This window comes from Podarcis gaigeae, assembly GCF_964106915.1.
Source record: "Podarcis gaigeae genome assembly, chromosome: 1".
In the NCBI taxonomy this organism is placed as follows: domain Eukaryota; kingdom Metazoa; phylum Chordata; class Lepidosauria; order Squamata; family Lacertidae; genus Podarcis; species Podarcis gaigeae.
In genome coordinates, this window is record NC_139678.1 from 81,472,895 (window position 1) to 81,496,523 (window position 23,629).

General features: G+C 43.6%; 1 protein-coding gene across 2 annotated transcripts; it reads right to left on the reverse strand.

The window, feature by feature from the left end:
• Window positions 1–4,761: 4,761 nt before the first annotated feature.
• Window positions 4,762–21,783, reverse strand: LOC310846570 (membrane-spanning 4-domains subfamily A member 15-like; the record flags this gene model as incomplete). Of its 2 annotated transcripts, none has more annotated exons than XM_083743386.1 (7): window positions 21,237–21,783; window positions 11,096–11,313; window positions 9,291–9,410; window positions 8,386–8,442; window positions 7,156–7,278; window positions 5,099–5,212; window positions 4,762–4,884 (listed from the first exon to the last, which is right to left on the reverse strand). In XM_083743386.1, the coding sequence occupies exons 2-7, from the start codon at window positions 11,294–11,296 to the stop codon at window positions 4,762–4,764; spliced, it is 738 nt and encodes a 245-aa protein (XP_083599512.1). In that variant the 5' UTR covers window positions 11,297–11,313; window positions 21,237–21,783. The 2 variants fall into 2 exon arrangements, with proteins under 2 accessions (XP_083599512.1, XP_083599511.1); XM_083743385.1 differs by lacking the exon at window positions 21,237–21,783 and adding an exon at window positions 13,212–13,464.
• Between the last annotated feature and the right edge of the window lie 1,846 nt (window positions 21,784–23,629).

Sequence of the window (23,629 nt, forward strand, 5' to 3'; positions counted from 1 at the left end):
TTAAATCTATAGTACATATGGCCCTAATATTTCACTAACAGAAGGAGTGGGGTGGTATATAGCCATCGCTACAAAACCACTGCAGCCTCCACTGTGGTGCAGGCATGTATTTTGGTGCGGAAAAGAGCATCAGAAGCTTCAAATTACTTCTTTGTAATTTGCTAGCAATGGAGGTGAAGTCAGTATTTAACTTCTCATGAGAGAAGTGCTGGAACTTTTAGTTTATTCTTAAGCTCAGCTGTTCAGTGCTAAAGAGAATCTGCTTTGCAGTTTCTCAGAAACGCTCAATTAGTTAACTATTATTTCTGCTGAAGAATTCGATGAATGCACTGATTATTATTTTGTCTCACTGTTCCTCAGCTGTAAAATGGAACCAATCTCTTTTTAAAAAAAGTAGAAATGCAATAGTGTGCATGTGAGAGTTTACTTTTCTGAAACCCTCGGAGCACAACCTGTGACTCTTCTGCCATTGAGAACTGGGAGTAAGGCTACAATATATCCCATTCTATAGGGATAGGATGCAGACACCTATCTTATCACGGAGATGATGAACACCTTTTTGGCTTTCTGTTTTCTTTCTGTTTTTCCATTATGCTTGCATCACCAGACCCTTTTCTCACTGTCTGTTACACTGGAGTTCCCTCTAGTGTCCCGATGTTCCTATTGCAATCTCCCGAAGACCTGCTTATTTCCTTCTCCTGTCCAGAAACAGCCCCCAAAGGGAGGTGAGGGTGGATAACTTTCCAGCTCACCACCAAGCCCAGCACAATGAGGCGAGTTCATCCCCTTTCCTGACCCTCTTGCTGCTCCTCTCCTCCATTCTGCCCTCCTCAGGCTTGCTATTACCTCTGCAGTTTAAATATCTTTTCTGGGATTGGGGTAACACTGTGCTGCTGGCCACAACTGCACTCTGTTGCTTTTGACCTGGCCTATGGTTTACTTATATCAATCGAGCTATCGTGCCAAGCAGATGTGAATCTCAGCCATGATCACTTCCTGCAGTGTTTAATTGTGTGCTTTATGTATTTGACTTGCTGTGCGGTTTTTGGTTTGCTTCCTTCATCTACAGCAGCCATATGCCTGCATGCACTTTGAGTTTCTGTTTCTCCTACTTGTGGCATATCTGAGACTCTTTGCTTTCACTACACCTTTATCTAACAGGTTGCTGAACTCCATCTCCACACACCTCCACACACCAGAAGTGCTAACTGATCCAGCACTGACACATTTTATTTATTTATTTATTTATTTATTTATTTATTTATTTATACCCCGCCCATCTGGCTGAGTTTCCCCAGCCACTCTGGGCGGCTTCCAATCAAGTGTTAAAAACAATACAGTATTAAATATTAATAACTTCTCTAAACAGGGCTGCCTTTAGATGTCTTTTAAAGATAAGATAGCTGCTTATTTCCTTCACATTTGGTGAGAGGGCATTCCGACCGCCACTACTGAGAAGGCCCTCTGTAATTCCCTGTAATTTCACTTCTCGCAATGAGGGAACCGCCAGAAGGCCCTTGGCGCTGGATTTCAGTGTCTGGGCTGAACAATGGGGGTGGAGACGCTCCTTCAGGTATATAGGACCGAGGCCGTTTAGGGCTTTAAAGGTCAACACCAACACTTTGAATTGTTATGTGACTTGAAGCACCTTTTATCTGCTTTGGCTGATATATCAGCTTCAAACTGGGTGGCGGTAGCTTAGCCACAATTACCAATGCACTTCTAACTTCCTGTTTAAACTATTATAATGTGTTACATGACATTTCCTTTAAAATGGTCTGGAAACCGTGGCAGAACCTGGGCAGGAACACAAGATTTTTATGAGTGCCCTTACTTTCAACCAGGAAATGATGGAAGTTTTGTACTTTTTTTATGTGATCAGAAGTTTACATGAACAGGACAACTAATGGCAAAGTTATGAACACACCAAATGATTCAAATGATTTTCTTGGCTAGAATCATGAAGCTTCCTTAGAGATCATGGCAGTCATATTACAAAGGAGTGGAATGTGTAACCTGAGATATGGCAACCTCATATATTATCATCTGACTGTTCTTTTCCTCTCCTGAGGTGCAATATTCTAGGGCTGTACACAACTCCACCCATTACAAAATGGGCATGCTGAACACACAGTGACCTAGCTTCAGAGAGAATAGCTGAAAAAGGCAACAAAAGTGGATGTTTTAAAGAGCTTCTACTAACGAATTGAGAGAGAGAGAGAGAGAGAGAGAGAGAGAGAGAGAGAGAACAGTCATCGTTTCTGCTTCTAACATTTATTCACATCCGTTTTGTCTTTTGGAAACCCATTGTGCACTTCATAACTAATGCAGTAATGTAGGGTTCATATATTCTGGTTGTAACTTTAGGTTTATCCATATATTTATCCATATAAGTGAAATCCCATCTCTTAACTACAAGCATTTATGAAATTAAAGTTATAAAACCAGTAGATTAAAGAAATGTGTAAAAGTTACAAGTCTCATATTAATCAGTTCATGACAATATTTACATTAAAATGTGATGTGATGGTTTTGCAGGAAAGCAAACAAAATAGTTCAGCCATGGACCATGGTTAAAAAGTTGATGTGGTCAGGATCATGGCTACAAATCAGTTCTTTGGTATAAATTTCAAAGAGAAACTGAGCTGACATCGTCACAGTAGCTCATGTCTCATGGATGGACATGGGAAGAAGGATGTTTTGCATGACTTGCAGCTATGCTGTCATGGTGAAAAAATGTGACCCTCCTGAGGCAGTAAAAAGCTTGGAAACCAAGACTCCTTTATCTCGCTTAACGGCAAAACCAGTCAATGCACTGGTAAATCTGTCAGGATTATTTTGTTCAGAATATCAGAGTCCATGAGAAACTTGGCATAAGGCTACCTAGATATTAGAACAGAGATTGAGAGGAAAGAGGCAAATGAAGAGTGACGGTTGGAATTTCCCATAACCCTGGAAGGTTCCGCAAGACATTTTGACAGAAGAGTTTAAATTTGATATCCCACTTTATCACTACCCCAAGGAGTCTCAAAGCGGCTAACATTCTCCTTTCCCTTCCTCCCCCACCGCTCTTAACCACTACACCACACTGGCTAAGAGAACTCCCCGTTTAGAAGGGGAAGTGGAGCAGGCACCCAGGGGTGTAGGAAGGGGGATGCAGTGGGGGCAGGCTGCCCCGGGTGTCATCCCAGAGGGGGGGTGACAAAATCCCTCCTGGGCGGATCACGCCACCGCGCCACTATCGGACTCCCATCAGGAGGATCACACTGCCACACCACGATTGGCCCCCCCAGGAGGATAGCCACGCCATGATTGGCCCCCTGTGAGGATTGCCCCTCCCCCGAGTGCATGGCATGTGCACCACTCCAGGTGCTTCCATTCATTATGTTTTAGCTTTTTTTATTAATGGCATTGAACTTCATTATATTTCTCAAAGGGACACAGGATGCTACCTTATACTGAATTAGGCTGCATTTATATGCTAGTTTATTCTGTTTCCATAACTGTTCCCTTCTGCGTTATATTTGAACTTTCCTAAAAGACACTTGCAGGAATACAGTGCAAGTTTAGAGCTATTTTCTGTGATAGTTGATTTCCCCCCCCCCCCCTGGGGTTTTTGTTCACTAAAATATGAGAACTGGAAGAGATTTCCTCCCCCCGTCCTCATAGATGAGAATAACAAGGAAGAAATTCCAGTGCATGTATGGTAAGAACAGAGGAATAATTTATTTTACAGTGAACTCAACTAATCTGACAAGGCTAGGGTTGCCATAAGTCCATAATTTCCCAGACATATCCAGAATACTGCAGTCGCAAGCAGTGTCTGTGCGGAAATTACTAACTTAGTTGGTCTTTAAGGTGCTACTGGAAGGAATTTTTGTGTGTGTTTTGTGCGGAAATTGGCTAAATATCCTGGAAAATCCATGTCGGCAAGGTCATTTTTGCTGATTTCCCTCAGGGTTAGCTCAAAACTTTGTCAAAAAAAAGTTCAACAACTTTTCTGTCTGGATTTTCACATTTTGAAACATGGCAACCCTAGACAAGGCTGGACTTGCTTGCAGATCGGAATACAACTCCCAGTCAGATGGCACCTGTATAAGGATTCTGCAGTACATTATTGGTGCGTGTAAAGGGCACACATATTTTAAATTTAATTTTTTTACAAAATTCACATTTTACAGGAAAATGCATTGAAAAGTATTGGGAAATGCATATTTGATGAAAAGAGTGTGTCAGTTTGACATAAGAGGTGCATACAAAATGTGCACAATTTAAATAGAAACTTTTTGTCCAACAAAAACAACAACCGCATGGAACAGACCTATGATTTGAAGCCAGCGAAATGAGAGAGGACAGAATCAGACTGATCAGTCTATCTCTGGGTGAAGAATGCTTGAATCGCGACAGGTAGGTTGCTTTACAATGGGGAAGCTAGGACATTGTGCCAGCAACAGTGGAGTTTCAAAGAGACATGCCTTCTTATTCCCAGGCCTTTCTCCCAAAACTATGTACATAATTTATGTTTATGTATGTTATGATATGGTTTTGCTTTGTAGATGTGTGTCTTTTCGTTTTTGTGTATTCAATGTTTGTAATTTTGTTACGATTTTGCATTGAAAATAAAAGCTAAAAAAAAACAAACAAACAAAAAAAACTATGTACATAACACAGCAGAGACACATCTGAAGTTTGTGATTGACTTGGCATTCCAGAAGACCTGAATTGGTTGTAATTGTTCTTAGGAATCTCATCTTGGCTTTTCTATTCTCCCTGGCTTGAGGGTTCATAGCACGGATTGGCATATGCTTCATAAGATGGAGGAGGACCTATTGGCAGAAGATTTCCTTGGTGTGGTATGACTGCATCTGGCACATCATATATTGCCTGGAAAGTAGATTACAATGAACAATTAGAAAGTCTCAGATGCTATTATTACGCTTTACATCCTTCCAGATGTCACCACTGACTTAATTTTCTCCCAGTAGCATCTCCTCCTCCTTTTAATTCTCTAGAGGCCACCTGGTTCCCATTTTCCCAAAGCAAACATCTTACAAGTTTCACCCCCCTACCCCAGAAGAAGTCCCATGGAGATGCTCACCTCTTCACCTTGACGGAAGATTGCTTCATACCCAAAACTCAGAGAGACCATTCCAATGAAGAACTCCAGGACGGCAAAGATCAAGATGACATTTAAAAGTCCTAGGGCTACTCTCTGCCAAACATAAAGCCATGCCGTCAGATCATATTAAGGTTACACAATTAAGGATAACTGAATCACCACAGAAAACTACTAATGTAATAGATGATAAAATAAAATACCCAGTGTTTGTCTTCAGATACCAATACTGTTCAATTGTAATAGTAAATAATATTTTAAATATTAAACATTTTAATTTAAGATTGATCAGTATTTTGCCTTAAACATTGCTGCAACTTCAGCTTCCCAGGTCCTATGGTTCTGAAACACACTCATAAAGAACTTCTGACAACACCAACATCTGGATCACCAATTTTTAGATTTGGCATTTGCTAATGTGTGATGAATCTGGCACCCAAAGGGAGAAAAGTAATCTCCTCATTTACTTGAATGCTTTTTATATATAAGCAATGGCTGATTTACATGTGTCCAGTTGATGTGCAACCACAAGCACATGCATCACAGCAACCCAGAAGTGGCCAGAAAGGAGGTGGAGTGCGGTGGGTTCATGTGTGCTCCGCCAACATGCGTGGGAGTCAGGAACATAACCCCCACACTAAACAATCATTGCCTGTATATATATAAATAATGGAAACAAGTTAAAATTAGCTCCGATTGTAAGAAATCATGACTGTGGGCTTAGACACACTTCTGTTTGCCCTGCAGTTTTCCCCATGGTTCAGTGCTGAATCAGAGCACACGGCAATCAGGTTTTCTGTGGATTGCCATTTGTTCCGATTTATCACTAAAGAGTGGGTTTTCCAGGGGGAAAGGGGTGGGGCAAACACAAAACCACTCGGACCCATGCCTAGAAAACACAGGCCAAGCAGAACACAGATGAGCCCTCTGTCATCTATTAAACGTCCGCGGCTGATTCAGGCTCCACACAGGTATTAACTGTGAGATTTTGACCAGCTTCGGCCCATCTGAAGCTGATACAGGCTCGTCTTATCTTGAGCCCAAACAGAGTAGTCCACACAGCAGAAGGATAAGCAGTATGTGCCACATTCTTAGCTTTATTTCCACTCTATGCTGAGAGAATACAAACATGCATCTTGCCTCTGTGAGAGCAGAGAAGCAACTCTCTCTCTAACAAAGAAACCGAGAGAACAGTGAAAAACAGGAAACCAGTGTACGTCACATCCAGTCTCCCATTCCCGTGGGAATCCAACAGTAACTCTGACTGTGGAATGCAAAACAATGTCTTGTGACTGCAGTTGCTGCTCAGTGAGGGAAATAGAAACCAACATTAACAAGTCAGGTTTATTTGCAGAGCTTGTGTTTTTAACACACCAGCCTGTAGCAGGGTTTCTCTGCAGTCCAATTGATGTCTGAGGGGCTTGGCTGTACCTGAGAGTAGGGTAGACAGTTAATTCACTATCTCCGGTTCCAATATATTTGCCATTGAAGAGCCAGTCTATTCCCTATGTGGCTAAAATGTTAAATTCAATTGTTGCTAGATGACTTATTAGCATTAGCATTGGCCTTATTAGTATTATTAGTGCAGTCAATGATATAACTCTACCTCTGCATGGTCTGTGCAGCAGTGTTGGTGCTGGGACCTAGTTCATCTTGTGAACTCCTTTCCTGCCACATCTACAAGCTGGCAGTGGAAGGAGACACAGCCTTAAAAAGTTGTGAGGTTGCCATTATATTAAATCAAGCTCCGCCTGATTCCTTTATGGCTCAGGTGACTAAGAAAGGCCTATTTTATTTCCCTGGCTTAACCTACCCTCCTGCCAGATCCTCCTATCCAGTAGCAGTTTCGCTTCACACCACTTGGTAAATGGCAAGGGATATAATGAGGGCAGAGCAAATAAAGGATGAGGATTACAGTGGAAAACAAAAAAAAATCTCAGGAGTTTGGCAGCCAACCCCATAAGGGAGCTTTCCAATGCAGCCCATTCAACTGCTGCTAAAATAAGTTCAGAACTCAACATTCCCCAAAACAGGCTTACCAGGCGTATTAAGTCAGAGGGCGTATAATAAACGGGAAAAGCATTTTCATCTATGAGGAGAACAATTATCCCAACAGTTGCAGCAAGAGTGCTCACAATGTTCAGGCATGCGCTGACTTTCATCTGTAAGAAACAAATACACCCTTAGGGTACAAGCTATTCTGGTCATGCTGCATAGCAACCTGACAAAAGCCTTATTCTAGGGATAGCCAATACCGTGCCTTCCAAGTGTTGCTGGCCATCCCAGCATCCCTGAGCAATGGCCCTGCTGGCTGGGGCTGATGGGAGTTGTGGTCCAACAACATCGCAAGGGCACCATGTTGGCTACCCCAGCGCTATTCAGATATTCTTAAACATGGTGAGGGAAGTGGGCTGTGCACACTGCTCCCAGCCCCACCACCCGCCCCGCATCTTCCTGAGTTGAGTGGGAAGGTTTAAAGGAGGAAGTGCTTTTGACCAGATGCAGTGACTGTCCTCCCTGTGAACAAGAACCTAGGGTTCCTTGTGGTGGAGAGAATTGCAAGCATTCAAGCCAAACATGGTTATATCCCACTTCAGATCTTCCTGTACACTTCCCACTACCCTTCCACAGATGCAGCTTTAAAATGCATGACTAGAACTTTTGGCACCATCTCTATTAATGGAATTGCAAGTGTTTGGCCTCTTTCTTTTTTTTTAACCTTCTTTTGACCATGTGAAAACTAGGGCTGTCTGAAAATGGCGCCCCCAAATTTCCCCATGTTATTTGTGAGCATTAAAAGAAGTGGGAGTTTTGCAGGTATTATCCGTGGGTGGACTGAAATTCTCCAAGTCTTCAGGAAGAGCTTGGAAAAAGAAAACGTGTTTTTTTTTAAGTATCAAAAAATTGTTTTCTGATAAATTTTGGACAAGCCTACTTCCTAGATCAATTATGCAGGGATTTTATTAGGATATTTGCACAGTAACTGCAGAGAAGACTCAATGATTAAAATAGTCTCAGCTTTTCCATGCTATTCCAAGACCTCTCTGAGGAGTCACAAGGTTTGGGACTCCAATAAGAATTGGCTGCTTTTATCTGGGGGGAAATTCAGAACAAGGAGGATGCTACAGATTCTGTAGCCCTGAAGTCCTGACTGGAGGATTTTTAGAAGTCTTGTGCAAGCTGTACTGAGCTCCCAAAGAAAGTGTGCAATATATGTGCAGTAAGTGGTGGGTTGAGAGGCAGGGCAGGATGTGAAGAACCAGACTCACCTGTAGGGATGATCTGTTATGCTCAGTTATCGCCAATGCAAATCCGGAAATGATGAACTGGGTCACACAAGAAAAACAAATCAGGATTAGAGTAAAACTTCACTCCAAATTCAGGTGGGAAAAGACTTATGCAGATAAAAGAGGATGCTGACAAATGGGGCAGGCTGTCTACAGGAGTTATGAGGCAAAAGTAAGGGGCCAGGGGCAAGATAATTAGGACAGGAAAAAATGCACTATGTGCATTTCCTGAATGTGATTTTTTTCTGTTGTAGTTACCATTCCTGTCTTTGATGCATAACCCACCATCTCCTGGAAAGCATAGGAAATTGGAGTTCAGCCGTGAGCTAATAAGCTGCGATTCCTCAGTGTAGTGTCTGAGCATCCAAATAAATTGAACACACACACACACACACACACACACACACACACACACGTTATATGTTGGTATCCCTACCTGCGTTAAATTGTCTGAACTCAATCTGGCAAATTATCTGAATTCAGTTTGGTATTCCTAAGAGAAACCAGCAATTTGGGTTTCTTATACAAATGACCGCTAAATTTAGGCTCAGCTTGAGAGCTGCTTCCATGTGGGTTCCAAAATGCACAGAAAGTATTTGATCCCAGAAACCATGTGGACAAGGCCAATTTTCCACCTAGTCGGTACCCTCCCCGCTGGTCAACTGTTGGATGTAAAAATACTAGGCAATTAGTCATCAAAATGTCACATTCAAGTGCTATTGAATTCGTGAAACATCTAACTGCTATTTAATTCCCTATTCTTAGGGTTTCTTGAATGGTGAGGTTCTCTTTCCCTTAGAGGAAAGGTTGCCTGCAGCAATCACTTGTCAAACAGGGAGGTGGCTGGCATAGTTTGAATTTGTTTGAATTGAACTGGTCCTACTTACAATGAGTCCGCCCCAGTACACATATCCAGAGAGCACAGTGTATGATCGGCTTCCATCCAAGAGAAGGGTCAAGAGGCTCCCAAAACTAATGTGAACCAAGCCAATCAGAATCTGGATAGCCTGTAATAATAGAATTGAATAGAATAGGTGAGATGAGTCCTAGTGTTTTCGACAGTCCTTGTTTGGGGAGACAAATTCTGTCAATTTGAAACCGAAGGAACTGTCCAGAGCACTGACCAACTTTTGTGTCATCATAAAACACCCTCCCCATTCCCAAAGAGCAGCATTCCAGAGTTTTAAAAATCCATTTTTTAGACACGCCCTATATATCGTGCAAATGTATGGTTGTAAAAACGACATTTAAAACAAACGAAAAGGTACGCAGCCCAAAGAGGAGTGAGAAAATTGCCATGGGTTGGTTTGTTTATTTTATTTTCATATCCTGCCTTTCCACCATTTAGACTTTGCTATTGGAACAGCTACATGTGTTGTTTGAGGGGGAAGCTTACCTCACCCGACCTGGGCCAAAGAGGTGCTACCAGCTGCTGGTTTGGGGTACATCTACGCCACCTAGTGCAGCAGCAACTCTCACACAATGCCTCATATAAAGTTCCTCCCTTCCTAACAGCAGCCGGAATAAGGATTGCGGAAGTGCAGCGAAAGGGTGTGTGCGTGTGTTTATATAGATATAGATAGAGATATAGATAACTTTAACACACTTTGGGAAGAGGTGGCATTCAGAAAACATTGTTTTGTGTGTCTGGGGGGGGGGGAATTCCATTGCAAGCCAGTTTTTTAAAGTACTGCTGAGAACTGGCGGGGGTGAGGGGAAGAGGGAAACCTCGATTTTCCCCCAAAGCAGATGTTTCAGGTGTTCAGCTTAGTAAAGGTAAAGGGACCCCTGACCATTAGGTCCAGTCGTGACCGACTCTGGGGTTGCGGTGCTCATCTTGCTTTATTGGCTGAGGGAGCCAGCGTACAGCTTCCGTGTCATGTGGCCAGCATGACTAAGCCGCTTCTGGCGAACCAGAGCAGCGCACGGAAACGCCGTTTACCTTCCCGCCGGAGTGGTACCAATTTATCTACTTGCACTTTGACGTGCTTTCAAACTGCTAGGTTGGCAGGAGCAGGGACCAAGCAACGGGAGCTCACCCCGTCGTGGGGATTCGAACCGTGACCTTCTGATCAGCAAGTCCTAGGCCCTGTGGTTTAACCCACAGTGCCACCCGCAACCCGCATCTGCATGAAAGCAGATATTTCAGGTGTTCAGCTTAGATGGGACCATTTTTAATTTCTCTCCGTTTCTCACTTTTCCAATCTTAATTTCAGTTCTCCACATTTCCCTACAAATCACAATTTCCCTCCCTCCCCAGAAAGTTTTCCTTCAGGGTGAATTTATCTTACCACACACATTTCAGCATGCAGTTTTGCCAAACATACACATTTAGCACGGCAATTGTACCCAAATAGAAAACATTTTACGGTGAAGCATATTTCAGAGAAGAGTGCATTTTGAAAGATGGCTACATTTTGGTGTGCATAGTGTGCCAGAGAGTGTGAATTAGGTGAGTTGAGTTCACCTTTCAATGCCGAATTATTTCCCCACATCCCTTGATGTGAATCAGAATATGAGAGCTGGGGTGGAGGAATTGTGACAGAGAGGCAATGCTTGGTGTATAAGCTAGTCCACAAAGAAACCATAGAGGAAGATACTTCTGTTATTTACATAACTATTTTTGCTATATAACTCTTTATTGGTGATCACAATAATCCCCAGAGACCTTAGTATGAGATGGGTCACTTACCCCTAGCACCCTGGGTTCTCCTTTGCGTTCTGTACGTAAGTTACCAGCTGGCTCAGTTCCTCCATAGAGATGGCTCCCTGGATAGCCTGTTCCGAGCGGCTGGCCACCCAAATGCATGGCACCAGTTGGGTACAAAATCTGGTTTGGGTGGCTGGCCATCACACCATGGTGAGGAATAACCACGAATGCTTGGTTGTCCATGCTGAGCAATGCAGCTACTGTAACAGAGGGGAAAGAGAAAAGAATCCATGAATTCGTTCATGAAAAGTGCACATTATTTTTCCTTGCTCTGAGTTTGATATGGGCTCCCTCAGGCATATGCAATGACAGGAGACAGTTCTATGTTGCTATGTTGCTGGTAGAAACAAGCTGGTTGGGGCTGGTAGGAGTTGTAGTCCAAAAACATCTTGAGGGCATCAAGTTATGGAAGACTGGTATACAGCAGGGGTGGAAATACTTTTTCAGCCACATTTGTATGCAACCTTCTGGGAACTGCATGCTACTGGCAGGCAGGGCCAGAACCACAGAGCAATGGATGTGGCTTTTACCTTTGTACAGAGGTTTGTACACACACACACACAGTCTCCACTCAGGCAAATTAAAGGCGTTATCACCTTTCATGTCCACATTCTAGCCAAACAAAAGTACTCAGGCAGAAATCACAAACTGATGCAGAAATGGGACAGAACAGATTTATGAACAAATGAATGAACGAATGTACAACTGACACAGACTGGTTATAGACTGTTCTCTAAATACATCAGAATTCCACGCTCTCTAGTGCAATAGTAGTAGCTCCAGTGATTTTTACAGATACACTTCATGCTGGAATCATATATATATATATATACATACAGTAGATTAGGGATGGATGGTTCTCTCAATTTCATTCTCTCGGTTTCTCGTTTTCAAATTTCAAATTCAGTTATCCACATTAGTTTGCAATTTTTAAAAAAGTCCTCATGAAAATTCATTAGCATTGTACTGCAAAATTGCTTCTAGTAAGCACATTTTGGGTGCAGTTGTGCCTAATGCACACAGTTATGTAAAGCTCTATCGCCCTATATTATGCATTTTTGTACGTTATTTTCATGAATATATGTTACCTGGCTGGAAAACTACACTGCAAAATTTGGAGAAGTGTGAATTTGGAAGGCTGATTGCATAATGCATATTATTTTCGAAAGTGCAGGTTAGGTAGGTAAAGGTAAAGGGACCCCTGACCGTTAGGTCCAGTCGTGACCGACTCTAGGGTTGCGGCGCTCATCTCGCTTTATTGGCCAAGGGAGCCGGTGTACAGCTTCCAGGTCATGTGGCCAGCATGACTAAGCCGTTTCTGGTGAACCAGAGCAGCGCACAGAAATGCCGTTTACCTTCCTGCCAGAGCGGTACCTATTGATCTACTTGCATTTTGACATGCTTTCAAACTGCTAAGTTGGCAGGAGCAGGAACCAAGCAACAGGAGCTCATCCCATTGCGAGGATTCGAACCGCCAACCTTCTGATCGGCAAGTCCTAAGCTCTGTGTTTTAACCCACAGTGCCACCCGCGTCCTGCAGATTAGGTAGATTCACCTTTAAATACAAACAATTGGAATTCTCCCCCATCCCTAAAAGAGAGTAAGAAATAGGGGTGGGATTTAACTATGTTGTTGTATGGGTGAGATGAGGTATATTTGTGCAGTTCCCTCCTTTCCCCTGGCCCATGCGCCCTTATGCCCCTTAAATCATCGTTGGAGAGTTAAAGGAACCTCCAGAACTGGTTCAGGGGATGCAAGGGAGGGAAAGGGGGGAGGGAAGGAAGTCCCATTGTGTGAGTTGAGCTTGTTCCCTATACCCCACTTAGTGCTAGCTACATTGAATCTCACCCTAGGTATTTTATTGCCTGTTTCAAGGGCAAAGGGGTTCGCATCCACTGCCACCTCCACCCCACCCCTGTCTTCCCCATTTGCCCTATTTCTAGCAGCATGAAAAAGATCTCATTCTTTACCCTGGAGACTCTCCCTCCCTGTCTTTCTCCGTACCCCTCCCTCCTTCCTGTGAGAGGCCTCGGCCACCAACAATGACCAATGATCCTCCTGATAATGACCCAAGCTACCGAGAGGTGATAGGACTCACTGTATTTCCTGACCTTGCAGATTCTGCTTTCCCTCTCGGGTGTTCAAGTTCTACTCAGTCAACCAGGAAGCTTGCTCAGAATTTTAAAGAGTGTCATTCGTTGCTGTTGGACCTTTGATCTTATTTGCTTGGTCATATCCATCCGCCCCGCCCTTCTCCTGCAGGTACGTCCCAGTTCTACCTTCATCAGGGTTATGGTTGCCATGGTCCCTTCTATTAAAGAGCTTCTCTATACCCTAGAGCAGAGTTGTCCAAACTTTTCATGTTGGCGACACACTTTTTAGACATGCATCATTTCGCAACACAGTAATCCAGTTTTACTAGCAAACCAGAGGTTAACTAACCCCTTTCCAGCCCCGGCAGCAGTGTGAAGAGCGTTTGGGTGACACACCTACATACTGCAGCCGACACACTAATGTGTGTCAGGACACACAGTTTGGAAAGTTCTGCCCTAGAGCATTATTTTTATATTTTTATTTCATTTAAAATATTTCTATACTGCTTTTTTATTCGCTGGATGTTTTCCAGCACCTCCTTAAAACACTGTTGTTCAGGCAAGCTTATCTAGACTTCTCCTGTCAATTTGTCGTTTTGTCTACTCTTGATGTTTATCACGTCAATGTTTTAAAATGGCCACTCACCCACTCCAGCGGTGGGCTTCCTCATCCTCTCGCAGCCATGCCATGTCCCCCTGAGCATTGCTCCCGTCCCCTAGCCATTGCGGTGCCTGATGGGTTCCTGCCAAACCCAGATTCAAATTCTGGCCTATCTGCGGCGGCCTGCAGGTGGGGCAACAGGAACGGATTGCATTTGGTGACGTTTCTCTCCGGTCCACTCCCAGAGCTTCAAAGGAGGGTCTGAAGCAGCCACATTTACTAAGAATTTAAATATTTGAGGTGGGGTGTAAGCTGCCTAGAGGTATTGTTACAATCAGAGCTCTCTCACTCACTTACACACACACACACACACACACACACACACACACACACACACTAACCGTGCCTTAAGTAGTTTACAACAATTCAGAATAGCTGGAGTGGGAACAAGAGTGCCAGCTTGAATAAAATATTGGGGGGGGGGCTGCCCTGCATAATCAATCCCATGACACGCCCCATTTGAATGGCAATGCCAATCAATAGGGGGGAGGATAAGGCCGTCAAATATTCTAGTGGGGGAGCTGAAGGGACCTTGGCTCCTGGGAGTTGGCTCCTATGTGTGGTCACAAGCCTTTGTAGGAAACCTTCTGAGCATGGCAGTGGATTGTGGGTCAAGAGGAGAAGAAAATAGAGAAAAATGATGTGGCTCTCATTTTTATACAGCAGGCTGGCCAGGTTTTTTGCCCTGGGTGAAGAAGAAGAAAAGAAGAAGAAGAGTTTGGGTTTAATATCCTGTTTTATCACTACCCTAGGGTGTCTCAAAGAGGCTAACATTTTCCTTTCCCTTCCTCCCCTACAACAAACACTCTGTGAGGTGAGTGAGGCTGAGAGACTTCAGAGAAGTGTGACTAGCCCAAGGTCACCCAGCAGCTGCATGTGGAGGAGCAGGGAATTGAACCTAGTTCACCAGAGTCCACCGCTCATAAGCACTACACCACACTGGCGAAGCCTCCAGAGGAGTGCCATTGAAACTCCCTGCTTGTGTGTGTATATACGCAAATGCACGTGGGTGGGTGCCAAACTGGGTCTTTGACCCAGGTGAAATAAAAGCTAGTTTTGCCCCAGCAGTAAGCCACAAGTCCCATCATGCAGAAGTCAGGTTTCTATACACAAGCAACCATGCATTTCTCTCAATTTTCCATCCAAACAAGCAAAGGGCATGATCACTGCTCAAGGACACATTTCAGCCTGGTAAAACCACTCAAGGAGCAAAGCCAGTGAGGGGTCCTGGTCTGGGGCAGAAGGGTGGTCCTAGGGAGAGTCCCAGGGCCCAGACAAAGACACCTAGAGAACATATTCACCGCTCAAGGCTGAGGAGTCCCACTCTTGGAACACATCTATAGAGCCCTACAAATCATAGTTATTACTACTACACTCTTTAGAACACTGCACTGTATATCCCTAGAAAAGGGTGGGCCCCAGCTGCAATTTAGAATGGAACTGACACAATTGAGTTAATTTGAGCCAATTATAATTGCCTCACTAATTAACTTACAATTAGGTCTCCTCAATGGGACCCTCTACTACCCCTTCCTTTCCCTACCATACTCAGTGAAGAGGGTAGTGAGGTTTGCAGGACAGCTTTAGTCAGGCCCACAGACCACTGGAAATGTCGTTCCTATGGTTCTTTCTTGACGACTCTGGACACTTGTAGCAGCATTTGGGATCGTCCTGCGAGGGCTTGATGCCACCGCGTAAGCTTTGAGTAGGCAGTGGAGCAGTGGTGAGGGCATGACCAACTGGGTGGACCCGGGCCTCCAATGAGTCCGGGCCTGGCTCAGCAGGGGCTTGCAGGAGCCAGAATGCAAAGGTTGGAATTCAATGTCACGCTAAGGTGACAATTCCGTCAGCGCAAGCATTTCTGCTGGCCAAACAGAACAATCTCCCTGCCCTCGTATGCTGTTCCGGGGGTTCTCCTGACCCTCCTAAGCAGATTTGGAGAGGGCATGAGGATCCCATGGGGTTTGGGTTCCACAAGGGCTCCTTGTGCTGGTTTTGCTCTGCACATTAAGGCCTCCTCTGCACAGGGTCATCATCAGTAAGGAAAATGACCCAAAGAGTCAATGTCTTATAGTAAAACCTGCAGGCTGCTTCACCTTAACTTTTGCCAGCTCCAGGCTTAGGTTACCGTTGTCACATGTTATCATTCTTTGTGGCAGCTTTTTCAATATCTGAAGAATGATAGAAAATTATTTCTTTACACTGCTTGCTCCAGCTTTCCTGTAGCTGGCTTGTATCCTAAGGCCACTTTCAGTGATGAAGCAATTTCCCACCATTAGTAGGAGAGGCTGAGTTAGCACCATTTACATGGCGAAGCTTGTCTGAGTGATAAGAGATGGGTGCCAGAAACAGAAACTTGGAAGGAACACCTCATTGGGGTTTTAATGCAACATTTCACAGTTCTATCTCTGGAACAGCAGAGGGCAGAATATCATTTTCTTTATTCACGTATCTGCATAAGAAATGCGATGTTAATAAACACGTTTGCCAACAAGTACCTTTTTATCAACCAATGTCGACTTTTATCAACCAATGTAGAACAATTTCTACTGTATAAAAGTCACAGACCATGGAGAGAGACCATAGTATTTGCAGAGCCCTTTGCAACGCAGACACAGACCCATTTTATTCATGTTTACTTGAAAAAAGAAGTCCCACTGTCTGATTGAAAATGAAAATGGCCTCTTCAGGAGAAGGGAATTAGAGGCTTGGGCTTTAGAATTTCTGTAATAAGTAGATGGATCAGATATTATTGTCCTTTTGAACATAATTTATGATGATATTTGATAGAGATCTTAAAAGCTTAAGTTTTAATAACCTCTTTGTCTCACTGGTTCTCATTCACAGAATGTGAGAAATAAGGGGGTAAAGGCTATGGTTTTTATAATGCCTTACTTATTGTGATACAAAAGTTCTTTTACTGTCTCCCAACTTTTTCATAATTCTTTTCCTCCTGCTAATGGGAATGATAGGGCAATCTTTGCGGTTTTCAAAAATCACATTGCATCTTTAAGTGTGCCAGGATTTATGCTTTCTCCAAAACTGCTTTGTTAATTTGTAACAATGTCAATAAATAGCAATGGAATTCACTCTTTGCATTTTCCGCCTTTCATTTCCTTCTGACCTCACTGTTTACAGTTCCCTCCCAGCAGCCATGCCTATCTGAAATCACATGAATGTGAAGAATAATTACTGAGCTTTTGGATTAGATGTTACAGTTTTGGCTAACAGCAGGGGCACTCTGCATTAACATTCAGTGCAAGTCTGCACACGTCAGAGTCACAAGTTAGAGAATGCTTCCTTCAGATGGCACTGGATATCCATTTCAATGTTTCATTCAGATGAAAGAAATATCTGGATGGGCACAGAGTAGGGCCATCCCCATATGAGAGGAGGGGGAAAGCTTAATGAATCACACAACTGAATTGAACAATCTGTTAATCTGTAATTATTTGTATGGTTTTAATAAATTTTATATTTTATATCATTTTAATTCTACCAATATTAAATTGTTTTTAATGATTGTTTTGTCTATGTTTTTAGCGGTTCTTGTTCTCATTTGTAAGCTGTCTTGGGTCTCCTCAGGGGAAAAGGTGTGGGGGGGGTCATTCCATGTCATGTGATCCAATGACTTTTACCTTACCATTTTATATTGCTTTCAGTTTCCTAAAAATAGTATAAGAGAAGGTCCCAAATCTCAGTTTTTGATTTTTTTTATCTCATCCTGTTTTTGAATTATGGGAGTTTGAAATTTCAAAAAAATGACAATTTTGGCCTTGCCGGACTACGCAAACACCTTAAAAGCTCAACCCATAATTGAGATATTTCAAAACTAAAAATGCCAATCTCTTCAGAATGCCATGGACTTACTTTAAATTTTAAAGTTAAGTTACAAAATTTTAAATTTAAGTACAAAATTTTTCATCTTTATGTGCCTGGCAATAACAACAACAACAACAACGGGGGCAGAAAGGAGGCAAGTATCCAGGAGTAAAGACTTTGGCAATCCCACCAACCATTGCACCCAGTGTGTTTTGACTATATGCAATTTTGGCTTTAAGTGTGAAACATAACCCTCATTGAGGGCTGGCTGTACATGGCTATCACTCCCCAGTTTTTTTATGCATTACATTTCTTTCTGGCTCTCCCGTTTACAGTCCCACACCTAAACCATGTACGTGTGTGTGTGTATAAAAGGTAAAGGTACCCCTGCCCGTACGGGCCAGTCTTGACAGACTCTGGGGTTGGTGCGCCCATCTCACTCAAGAGGCCGGGGGCCAGCGCTGTCCGGAGACACTTCCGGGTCACGTGGCCAGCATGACATCGCTGCTCTGGCAAGCCAGAGCCGCACACGGAAACGCCGTTTACCTTCCCGCTAGTAAGCGGTCCCTATTTATCTACTTGCACCCAGGGGTGCTTTCGAACTGCTAGGTTGGCAGGCGCTGGGACCGAACGACGGGAGCGCACCCCGCCGCAGGGATTCGAACCGCCGACCTTTCGATCGGCAAGCCCTAGGCGCTGAGGCTTTTACCCACAGCGCCACCTGCGTCCCATCGTGTGTGTGTATACACACCTGCAACTCAGGATAACACTTCATCAGATGCATGAAGTGGACTGTCATTCACAAAAGCTTCTGTCATAATAAATTGGTTAGTCTTTAAGATGCCACACGACTCTCTTGTTGTTTTGATTTTGCTATCACTCTGTATTTGGATTCAACTACATCAATGACATGTTATACATTTTGTGTGAAATGGTGGGTGAAAATACAATACAAACAACTGTACCTTAACATTTCATTAAGAGCTTGCATGCCTAAAAGCCCAATAATGAATCTTGAAGATCTGTAAAAACATCAATGCCCAGAAGCCCAATAATAAACACTCCCTTGTCTGAAAACCTTCTATATATTTACCAGCTGAAGTTAGCATAATGAAAGGTATTGCCTTACCATGTTTTTGTCACTGGAAACCAGATGCAATTTCAAGGCAGAATGGGACAAGCAGAGGGTTCTGCATTATGCATTAGGGTATCACAGCACTGACTAGGGAATGAAGACCAAGACACTTGGGCTAAACTCTCCGTTTGTTTCATGTGTTTAGCACCACAATCCACAGAAAGCACTGTGCAATATACCACTAGAACTCAGGTGTTTGCATACATGTGCAACATAATGAAACAGGTGGACCTCCCCCCCCCCACCTCCAGTTGAAATTATTGTCTGAAGCCACTTCTCTGCATATCCCAAATTAGAACCCACACATCCCATGGTTTGTCTTTCCTTCCATTCACACCTTGTCATCCCTGCAGGTCGCATTTCAACCCCTTCTAGACTGCCGGCTCTGCAAAGAGATTAGATTGCGTCGCAGTGGCCTGCTGCCGCACAGCTAAGCTTCCATCTGCTTCCCTTCTTTCACCAGTGTTGGTGGCAAAGTCAGCCATTGAGCGAGAAATATGACCATGCACACGGAACACCAGCTGGGCTCTGATGAGATCTCAGGTGAAGAGAGATCCCTGCAAAGAACCCAGGGCAAGTTCTGAGGCCAGAGGAAGGATTTCCTGTATCAGGCAGGGTGCTGGAGCTCCAGATGGTCCACAAGGCCTTCTCCAACTGGATGATCTGAGTTTATCTATTCTAAAAAATATTTACATCCAGCCATATCATAAAATATCAGGACAGTGTGCAGCAATAGGTATACAATAAAACATAAAACACCATGAAAAATGGTAGAAAATAATCACTGAAACTACCACATTGGCCTGTCGGCATTAAAAGGTCAGCATTAAAAGAGATGGCTGAACGTCGAAAGACAGGGTACCTGTCAAATCTCTGCTGGAGAATCCCCGGAGCGTCAGGTGTGGCTAGGAGAGACTTTTAGCAGCTATGGCTGGTAAATACATTCATGGCCATTCCCTGATCAGGACTGTATGAGACCACAGTTGTCTAGGCATTGGTAACCTCATGGCTGGATTACTGCAATGTGCTCTATATGTAGCCACCCCTGTGATTGGTCCGGTGGTTGCAGCTGGTGCAGAAAAGAGCAGCTAGGTTGTTTGTGTGGGCAAACTACTACCATCACAACAACACTTCACTTGCAGGATTTGCACTGGCTGCCACGTTTGCTATCAGGCCAAGTTCAGGGTGTTGGTACCAAGTCCCTATACAGCTCCGAACAAGGTTGCTTGAGAAGCGCCTTATATACCCAGTAGATTGCTGCATTTTGCAGGAGAGTTTCTCCTGTGAGTGCCACAGACCTCAGAAGCCCTCAGCACTGTAACTCAGAGCAGGGCTTTTCGTGTGGCTGCCCCTGTTCTGTGGAGCAGCATTTCTGTCGAGATACAGCAGGCAATCACTAGCTGCACTTTCCAGAAACAATTGCAGATAGTGATTGTTCTGACAGGCTTTCCTAGCTGGATAAATGAGCATTCAGCATAAGTGTCCACTTGTTAGGATTTTAGTCTTGCTTTAAATGTTGTTTTTGTGTTCTTAACTGTTTTTAATTATCTTATGTGCACATTGCCTCGAGACAGTGGTTTAGAAGGCAATTAATAAAGCAATAATAGTAAATTTACAACAGGCTCTTGCTTCTGATTGTAATAACCAGAGAGAAGGGCAGCCAAGGTATGAACACAAGCAGCAATAAACAATACCTGAGCCTAGATCAACAAAACCTAAGCCATTTTAAAACTGAAGTCAGCAACTAGTGTTGCTGCTGTTTTTCAGTTCAGGTGAAAGAAGAGCAAATCATTTGAGATCACAAGGACTGAAGGAGAAATAGTCTTATAGGTACAATGAAGCAGGATGTATACTTTTGCTCTTAAGTAGTAAATGAGGTATATGAAAGGGGCCAGGGCAGAGACAATGTGACCCCCATGAGGAATCACTGGCAGCCCCATACTTCTCCTTTTATCCCCAGAATGGTAGGCACCCACCTTGGGAAACCTTAGCACCACCTGTGCAACTCCAGCACCATATTTGCAGCAAGTTCAAACCGTAAGGCTGTGTAGAAATGCATCGTCAATGTCTGGTTCAAAGTGTGGCAATTCCCTTTTCTAGGGCATTCATCAAAACCTCAAGCCAGATGGAACACAAGATCTTCTTGCTCATCTTGGCATTCAGCTAAGCTGGGAGATGTATTTTCAATTACTATAATAGGATGCAGCACAGCCTCAGCACTAAATGATGTTAAATAGTTTTAGCAATGATAGCATTATATCCTGATCTTCTTTTAAAACCTGTCAACATATGGCCGGAGCCTCCAGCAAAATACAAGCTGAAATCGATACACAGAAAACAATTCAGTTAGGGTTTGTTTTCCCCTCCAGCATTTTAAAGCAAAAGAACAACCGATAGGAGCACACTACAAACCTGTGTCCCTTCTTCTTTCAGGCCTGATTCTACAGCATTGCTAGGAAGACCACATCTAATTATGGGTTGAAAAATTTCCATAACAACAACAAAACACCTCCCTCCTACAAACCATATGTCCAAACACAAATAATAAACCAAACACAAATCATATAGCATGCCTCCTCACAGGACCTTTGCTTTGCTGAGACTGGTTCAGGTGCCCAAGTGTGCTTTCCTGGGTGACAGAAGGTCAGTTAATCTCTATTTAAATACTGCCTTTTCACATTTTGCATGCACAGAAATTCCAGTCAAACACTGTCTTTGACTAGAAGGCTGAACAGAATGTTTCAATCACTAGGCAACGGGCCTGTTAAAATTTATTCGTACCATCTGGGCAATTGACATCAGGACAATAATAGACTTTGATTTCCAGAAATCTGCTCTGTACTGAGTCCAGTTTCCTTTTCCCTTAAAAAAGAGGTGGAGAACCTGCAGCCCAAAGGCCACAGATGGCCCACAGCCCAGGGCTGGCACTACAATGAGCCTTTCTGATTTGAGGCAGTCATCTCAAGCAGCACTCTGGGAGGAGTGGCAGGTTTGGGTCTGGATTCTGCGCCCAACTTCCCTTCCTGCATAATCTTCTACCAGGGACAGTTTCTTCACATTTACAAATCCCTTTCTATCCTTTCTCTTTCCACTCTTCACCCTCTCAAAACCTGCCTCCTCTTTCCATTCCACCAACCAACCTCTCTCTTGCCTTTGCACCATGCCTTACTAGCTGGATACTGAAGCTGCTGTCTTGCAAAGCTAGGAGCCTGCCTGTCAGGAGGCAGCTGCACATGAGTGGGACTCTGTGGCAAAGTGATTTGACAGATGTATGGAAAAGAAGGGACAGTAAGACACCATGAAATGGGGAGGGTCAGTGCTCTGGTGAAGCAAGGGGGACAAAATGCAGGAGGAAAAGGTGGGAGGGAGAACGAAAGCGTTTTCCTGGTACATAAAAGCACTTTTAAGCTCTCTGCTTTGCTTACTGGGCTCTGGGAAACTCTCGTGCAGGCTCTAGTGGCCTTTGTGAAATCTCGAGGAGGCCTCCAAAGCCCAAGAAAGAGTTCCTAGAACTCAATAGGAAGGCTGAAATTGTGCTAGTTAAAACTGCATAAGTTGCGAGTTAACGGTATCCCAGAGACGCCACCATCTCCAGTCACCCTCATTCCAAGCAAACCAAAACCAAAGTGTGCCCTGGCATCTGTGAAATCTCTCACCACTTGGAGATCAGAGTGCATGTGACAATATTAAGGTCCATCTCCTACAAGTTCTGGTTGCCCTTTTCCTGAAAAGTGGTTCACTCAGGCTAAAGGTACTTCATTTCCACTCAAACCTTTTGGTCAGGTTAGATATTATATTCGGACATCCTCACCTGGTTTGCAAAATATACCACTCCATTCCACGTCCCAGACAGATTCCTAAAGCATTGTTCTCTCTCAGGGTCCAGAAAACTGTAAAACTGGGAGGGGAATTATCATCCATGCTGCATTTCATATGCTGTGTTGCCCTACATCAGGTTGTTATGTAATGTTGCCTCAGAAACTGCCTTGCTGCTTGCCTCATGCAAGTTCTGTGTGGGCTTATTCTGCTGAATTGTACAACGACAGTTTCTTATTGCTTTAGCTTATTGGTTCAGTAGATATACATCTCTCTTTCTCTCTCTCTCTCTCTCTCTCACACACACACACACACACACACACACATACTTGCTGTGAGATTTTTTTTAAAAAAACAGCCTTGTTTCGTTATAGACAGGAGACAGAGTCGATGCAGTGCACAGTAAGACCAGCTAAAACTCTGTTGCCGTATTAAGCAGCTAACCTACTATTACCTCAGATTAAGCTTTTTCAGTGCATTTTCTACAACCTTTTACTCTCCTCTGACTAGCTGCTTCAGGCAAGGTTTTACGTCAAATCAACACTTTCAGGATTCATCTACTTTACACTACAGTTCATACTCGTCCACTTTAAAACCAGTCATTGATATTATACACAGTGGAAAAGTAGGATGAGCACTCAGCATCACTGTGGGCAGGTGCAGAATAAATGCATGGGTAAAGTCTGAACATTGAATTTTAAAATGCAATGTTCACATACTGAGACCTGGGTTTGGGGGTGCATAGCCAAGAAGTTAGACGCTGAAGGCATATTTGAGTGTTTTATTACTATTACACTGAGTGTTTTGTTATATTACATTCTAATAGGTGTCTTGTAAGTATGGTGCTCTTTATGTTTGAATATAATTCCACTTTGAGCATTCACAGAAATAGATGATGTCTATCTCATGCCCGCCCCCTGTCCCCCAATTCATTGGAATTCCTTCTGTGAGGCAGCTATCAGGCTGTAATGAAGAGAGCAACAGGATGG